Source organism: Cebus imitator, unplaced genomic scaffold (genome assembly GCF_001604975.1).
Source record: "Cebus imitator isolate Cc_AM_T3 unplaced genomic scaffold, Cebus_imitator-1.0 Scaffold579, whole genome shotgun sequence".
Taxonomy (NCBI): Eukaryota; Metazoa; Chordata; class Mammalia; order Primates; family Cebidae; genus Cebus; species Cebus imitator.
In genome coordinates this window covers 580,116-587,591 of record NW_016107894.1, presented here as the reverse complement: position 1 = coordinate 587,591, position 7,476 = coordinate 580,116, and the positions used below count along the sequence as shown (strand labels likewise).

Sequence of the window (7,476 nt, the reverse complement as noted above, 5' to 3'; positions counted from 1 at the left end):
TGTCACCCAGGCTGGAGTGCAGTAGTGCAATCTCAGCTCTCTTTAACCACCACCTCCTGGGTTCAAGTGATTCTCCTGCCTCAGCCTCCCGAATAGCTGGGATTACAGGCACCCACCACCATGCTTGGCTAATTTTTGTATTTGTAGTAGAGACGGGGTTTCACCATGTTGGCCAGCCTGGTCTCGATCTCCCGGCCTCAGGTGATCCACCCGCCTTGGCCTCCCATAGTGCTGGGATTATAGGTGTGAGCCACTGCACACAGCCTACATATATTTTTTGAGACATGCTCTTGCTCTGTTGCCCAGGCTAAAGTGCAGTGGTGTGATCACAGGTCACTGAAGCCTTGAACTCCTGGGCCCAAGCTGTCTCCTCCCACCTCAGCCTCTTGAGTAGCTGGGACTACAGGTATGTGCCACCACACTCAGCTAATTTTTAATTTTGTCGAGAGATGGGGTCTTGTTCTGTTCCCCAGGCTGGCCTCAAACTCCTGGGCTCGAGCAATCCTCATGCCTCACCTTCCAAAGTGCTGGGATTACAGGTGTGAGCCACCACATCCAGCCCAAGTCTCCTAAATTTTTTATAGCTTGGTTTGGAAGGCAGTGTCATATATTAAAGTCATGGGTCCTGGAGTCAGAAAGATCCAGGTTTGAATCCAGTCTGTCATTTATTAGTTTTATGAATTTGTGTAATTTTGTCTCACTTGTAAATACAGGGAATAGCTCCTACCTCTCAGGTACATTGTAAAAAACTATATAGAAGCACTTAGCATAGTGGCCATGACAGAGTAAGCACTCAGTAAATTGTGCCATTTATCTTATCTGTAAGGCATGAAAGTAGAATTTTACAAGTTGTATTGAAATAGAAAGCTTGGAGTGGACACTACATTAAAAGGATAAAAAATGGAGCCAGGCCGAGGCAGGCATCTGCAGTCCCAGCTATTGAGGAGGCCTGAGGCTGGAGGATTCCTTGAACCTAGGAGTTTGAGGCCAGCCTAGGCAACACAGTGAGATTATGGCTCCAAAATAATAATAATAATAATAATAATAATTATAGGCTGCTCTGCCTATGGAGTAGCCATTCTTTTATTCCTTTACTTTTTAAATAAACTTGCTTTTACTTTATGGAAAAAATAATAAATTTTAAATGACTAGATGATAAACTTTGAGTATCAGTCTGAGAAAATCTGATTAGGAATGTAATTGCAATAACCTAAACTTTTGGTAAGAGTGACCTAAAGAAAACAGCACTTAGATAAGCCACTTATTTTTCCTTTTTCACTTTCCTATTTTTGTAATATATATTTATTTGTATTTATGGGGTACATGTGATATATTGAGACATGCATAGAATGTATAATCAAGTCAGGATATTTATGTTATTCATTATCTCATTTATCATTTATTTGTGTTGGGAACATTTCAAATCTTCTAGCCATTTTGAAATTTACATTGTTGTTAAGTATAGTCACCCTACTATGCTATCAAGCATTAAAACTTATTCCTTCTAACTGTATGTTTGTATCCACCCATTAAACTACCTTCCATAATCCCCCTGCCCTGTATACCCCCTTCCCAGCCTCTAGTAACTATCATTCTACTCTTTACCTCCATGAAATAAATTTTTTTAGCTCACACATAAGAACATGCAATATTTTTTTTTTGTGCCTAGATTATTTCACTTAACACAATGACCTCCAGTTCCATGGATACACCTCCACTGTATCCATGTCACTGCAAACAACAGGATTTCATTCTTTTTTGTGGCTGAATAGTGTGTATATATACATACCACATTTTCTTTATCCATTCATCTGTTGATGGACACTTAGGTTGACTCCATTAGCTTTGCTGTCATGAGTAGTACTGCAGTAACCATGGGAGTGCAGGTATCCCTTTGATATATTGATTTCCTTTCAATTAATACCCAGTAGTGTGATTGCTGGATAGTATGGTAGTTCTATTTTTAGTTTTCTGAGAGGTGTCCATATTGTTTTCTGTAGTGGCTGTGCTCATTCACATTCCCACCAAGTGGGAATGAGTTCCCTTTTCTCAGCATCCTTACCAGCATTTTTTTCCCTTTTAATAATAGTTATTATAACCAGGATGAGATAATCTCATTGTAGTTTTGATTTGCATTTTCATGATGATTAGTGATGTTGAGAATTTTTTCACATACCTCTTGGCCATTTGTGCGTGTGTGTGTGTGTGTGTGTAATGGGACCTCACTATATTGCCCAGGCTGGTCCTGAACACCTAAGCCCAAGTGATCTTCCTGCCTCAGCCTCCTAAGTAGCTGAGATTGCAGTGTGTATCTTTAAAAAGCTAATTCTAAGTACAACTGAGTATAGGATGTCTGGACCATAGATAAAGTTAAGGACTCATAATCCACAGATGAAATGGAAAGACTTAGAGCTGAAGTATAGAAACAAAAGATTAATTAAAACTGAAGGAAAAAAATAGGCATGGCTATAGGGGATACAGATCATTATGGTTATAAGACTGGAAACTTGAAGACAGAGCTTAGTGTTAAAAAACAAGCTCAGTGGGGGATACAATTTTTTAACCTCCTTACTTATTGGTCAGTATTATGCTCAAGGCCCCACAACTAAATGAATGAACCAAAATTTGATCCCGAATGGTCAGACTCCAGAACTTGTGTTAACCATTTACTACCTTTCAAAAGTGAAACAAATTTCCAGATAATGTTATGGGAAAAAATCAGAAAGGGCTTTTTGAACAGCTATTTCTAATGCATGATGAGGTCTAATTCCTATTTCTATTCTCTTCTTTGTCAGTAGCGGATGCTATGGGAAAGTTTTAAACCTGGGCTCCATGGGTGGGCTTCCAAGCCCATTTTCCATTTATGGTCCTCATTTATGCAGGATTCGCATTTGTGTGCCTGTTTCTCTGGGGAGAGGCTATGTTGTCTTTCATCAAATTCACACAGAGATGCTTGACCAGAAACAGCTACACTGTAGAGAGGATAGCAGCTATCACTTATTAAGCTCTTACATTTGCCAGAAACTGTTCTAAGTGCTTTACCTGTGTTACCACTCTATGCAATACAATGCTATGCAATAGGAATTACAGGCATACCTCATTTTACTGAGACTCATTGAGTTTTTTCACAAATAGTTTGTGGCAGCCCTACATCAGGTAAGTCTGTCAGTGCCATCTTTCCAACATGTTCTCACTTCGTGTTAAATTTTGATAATTCTCACAATATTTAAAACTTTATTATTATGACATCAGTTATGGTGATCTGTGATCATTGACAGTACTATTTTAACTGTTTTGCCAATATAAGATGGCAAACTTTTTTGACAGGGTCTTGCTCTGTCACCCATGTTGTAGTGCAGTGGCGCAATAATGGCTCACCACGGCCTCAACCCCCTAGACTCATGGGATCATCACATCTCAGCCTCCTGAGTAGCTGAGACTACAGGTATGCACCACCACACCTGGCTAACTTAAAATTTTTTTGTAGAAACAGTCTCATTTTCTTGCCCAAGCCATAGATGGCAAATTTAATTGATAAATGTGTTTTTTGACTGCTCCAATAACTAGCCATTTCTTATTACTCTCCTCTCTTGGGCCTCCCTAATCTCTGAGACAGAATATTGAAATCAGGCCAATATATAACCCTGCAATGGCCACAAAGTTCAAGTGAAAACAAGAGTCACAGCTGGGCGCAGTGACCTGTAATCCCAGCATTTTCAGAGGCCAAGGCAGGTGGCTCACCTGAGGTCAGGAGTTCAAGACCAGCCTGGCCAACATGGTGAAACCCCATCTCTGCTAAAAATCCAAAAATTAGCCAGACATGGTGGTACACACCTGTAATCCCAGCTACTTGGGAGGCTGAGGCAGAAGAATCGCTTGAACCCAGGAGGCAGGGGTTGCAGTGAGCTAAGATTGCACCACTGTGCTCCAGCCTGGGTGACACAGCACTCCATCTCAAAAAAAACCAAAAACAAGACAGGCCAAAGGCTAGGCCTCTTACACCAATTAACCAAGTGGTGAATGCAAAGGAAAAGTTCTTGAAGGAAGTTAAAAGTGTTACTCCAGTAAACACATGAACAATTAGATAGAGAAACAACTTTCTTGCTGATATGGATAAAGGCTTAGTGGTCTGGATAGAAGATCAAACCAGCCACAACATTCCTTGAAGCCAAAGCCTAATCCAGAAAAAGCCCCTAAACTCCCTTCAATGCTATAAAGGCTGAGAGGTGAGGAAGCTGCAAAAGAAAAGTTGCAAGTTAGCAGAGGTTGGTTCGTCAGGTTTAAGGAAAGAAGCTGTATCTGTTAACATAAAAGTGGAAGGTGAAGCAGCAAGTGCTAACAGAAAAGCTGCAGGAAGTTATCAAGATAACTGATGAACGTGGCTACAGTAAACAATAGTTGTTCAATGTAGATTAAACAGCCTTCTATTGGAAAATGACACCATTTAGGAACCCCACAGCTAGAGAAAAGTCAATGCCTAACTTGTTTCAAAAGACAGACTGACTCTCTTGTTAGAGGCTAATACAGCCTGGTGACTTCAAGCTGAAGCCATTGCTCATTTACCATTTTGAAAATATAGGGACCTTAAGCATCACGCTAAGTCTACTCTACCTGTGCTCTATAAATGAAACAATGAAACCTGGATAACACATCTGTTTACAGCAAGATTTGCTGAATATTTTAAACCTACTGATGAGAACTGCTGCTCAGAAGAAAAAATTATTTTCTAAATGTTATTGCTCATTGATAACGAGCATCAGAGCATCTGGTCACCCACAAGCTCTGATGAAGAAGTACAAGATTAATGTTGTGTTGTTTTCATTCTTGCTAACATATCCATACTACAGCCCTTGAATCAAGGAGTCATTTCAACTTTCATGTCCTATTACTTAAGAAAGAAATTTCATAAAGGTATAGCTGCCATAGTGATTCCTCTGATGGATCTGGTTTTCAGTAAACTGAAAACCTTCTGGAAAGGATGCCATTAAGGACATTCATGATTCATGAGAAGAGGTCAAAATATCAACATTAACAGGGGCTTGGAAGTTTATTCCAAACCTCATGGATGAATGAGCATTTCAAGACTTCAGTGGAGGAATTACAGGTGTGTGACACCAGGCCCAGCTAATTTTTGTATTTTTAATAGAGTTAGGGTTTCACCATGTTGGCCAGGCTGGTCTCGAACTCCTGACCTCAAGTGATCCAACTGCCTCAGCCTCCCAAAGTGCTAAGATTACAGGCGAGTAATTTTAGGAGAGACAGGGTTTCACTATGTTGATCAGGCCAGGCTGGTCTCAAGTTCCTGACCTCGTGATCTGCCTGCCTCGGCCTCCCAAAGTGGTAAGATTACAGGCGTGAGCCATCATGCCCGGCCACAATAAAGTATTTTAAATTAAGGTATATACATTGCTTTTTAAATACATAATGCTATTTCACAAAATAGACTACAGAATAGTGCAAACAGAACTTTTATATGCATTGGGAAACCAAAAAATTCATGTGACTCATTTTATTGCAATACTAGCTTTTTATGGTGGTAGTCTAGAACTGAACCCACAGTATTTGAGGTATGCTTGTATTAATCTGCATTTACAGACAAATTAAGGCACAGAAATGACCTTTCTGTCACTTCTGCTAGAGTGAAAATTCAGATAATGCCTCAGCCCATGCTTCTAACCAATTATACTGTGAGTGTAACATGCTGGTATTCTCAGAACTATTTCCTTTATCCAGAACAGTGTTAAGATTTTTTTTTTTTTTGGTGATAGTTTTCAGAAAGGCATTTAGGTAAAGCACAGTCCTCCCTGTTTTACACCTTCTTACTTTACACATTTACCATCACCTGCCAAACCACTCATGTTGACATGAAGCATTTCTATTACAGAGGGTATAGTTGCATCTCACTTTATTTATGTATTTTTCCTCTTCAGGCTTTGAACGCTCCTACGTTAACGGTTTCTTCTCCAGTGAGTGAGTTGTAGTTCTCGCACAAAAACATTACCCTTCCAGTCACTAGTGTACTTAAGCTCAAGAGAGTAAGACTAGTAACGATTAAAATCAACCTCATGGCCAGGCACAGTGGCTCATGCCTGTAATCTCAGCACTTTGGGAGGCCGAGGCAGGTGGATAATGAGCTCAGGAGTTTGAGATCAGCCTGGCCTGACCAACATGGTGAAACCATCTCTACTAAAATACAAAAATTAGCTGGGCATGGTGGTGTGTGTCTGTTTGTAATCCCAGCTACCTGGAAGGCTGAGGCAGAATTGCTTGAACCAGGGAGTCAGAGGATGCAGTGAGCGAGATGCCACCATTGCACTCCAGCAGCCTGGCAACACAGCAAGACTGTCTCAAAAAAAAAAAACCTCACAACAAATTTTAGCAAGGTAAGTTTAAGTCTTTTAAATAAATACTGGAAAGATGGTAAAAGCAGCTTCTGTTGGAATGCTTCCTGATTTATGGACCTTTATTTAATTTGTTAAACGAGAGCTGATGAAAATACTGTCCCCAAAGTAACAGTCATAGAAACATGTTACCTATTTGAAAGAGCAATATCATTAGTTAGTTACAAAATTTAATTGTAAGGATTAAGCAGTGAATATTGGTCAAACCAATCCACACTGACAACTTTGAAGTGTTCAGATGCTGATTTTAAAATAAATGTGACAAATAGCAATCAGATTTTCATAACACTGTTCAGGATTCACATCAACTTGATTATGGACATAGTTCAATACACAAGGGTAAGAGAAAGACAGTGTGTAATCTATAATTATTATACCAGAGGCATAATTTTTTCAAATCACTTTTAGTAACACAGAATACATTCTAACTTTTTAAAGTCTAAAGCTACATAAAACTCAATGCAATCTATTTTTCTATCTGAGATCAAAATGAGTTTCCTTTTTTGTAACAAAACATAATTCTTACCATTGGGGTAAATCTGAATTCACGTGGTATACTTTGTCAAACTTTTCCAAAAAATTTTAAGCCCTGTTTTAGAGAGAAAGTCTTATGTTACACATATATTTACATATTTTTTTCTTCAAAGGCTAATGACAATGTATGAAGTTAATAGGCCTATAATGGAACCATGATACTACTAATAATGTGAAACAAAAAGCCACTCATTTATACAAAGTGTTCCTGAGTGGTGCAATAAGAAATGGGATCACAGATTTATGTACATATATGAATCACTAAGAGTTCAGAAATTAAGCTAACTTTAAGAAAACTCATTCTATAATTTCTCTTTGGAGTAGAGGTTGCAAAACTGTGATTCCTAACAAAAATATTGTATATAAGAGCTCCAAAACCAAGCATTAGCCTAAATTGGCAATAACTGCAACTTAAAAACTATATCCAACTAGATCTTCACTGTGGTTATGCAACTTTTTGCTTAGTGGCCTGAAGGTTTTTACTGAGTCGACAACCTCTTATCTCTTGCCCCTCCCTCTACAAAAGCAAAAAAAAAAAAAA

General features: G+C 39.0%; 1 protein-coding gene across 1 annotated transcript in view; it reads right to left on the bottom strand.

The window, feature by feature from the left end:
* Positions 1-6,516: 6,516 nt before the first annotated feature.
* Positions 6,517-7,476, bottom strand: part of SNAP23 (synaptosome associated protein 23) — a 42,871-nt gene continuing 41,911 nt past the window's right edge. The window contains exon 8 of the mRNA XM_017516279.1: positions 6,517-6,533. Coding sequence (XP_017371768.1) covers positions 6,517-6,533 — 17 coding nt within the window. The remainder of the gene's footprint in view (positions 6,534-7,476) is intronic.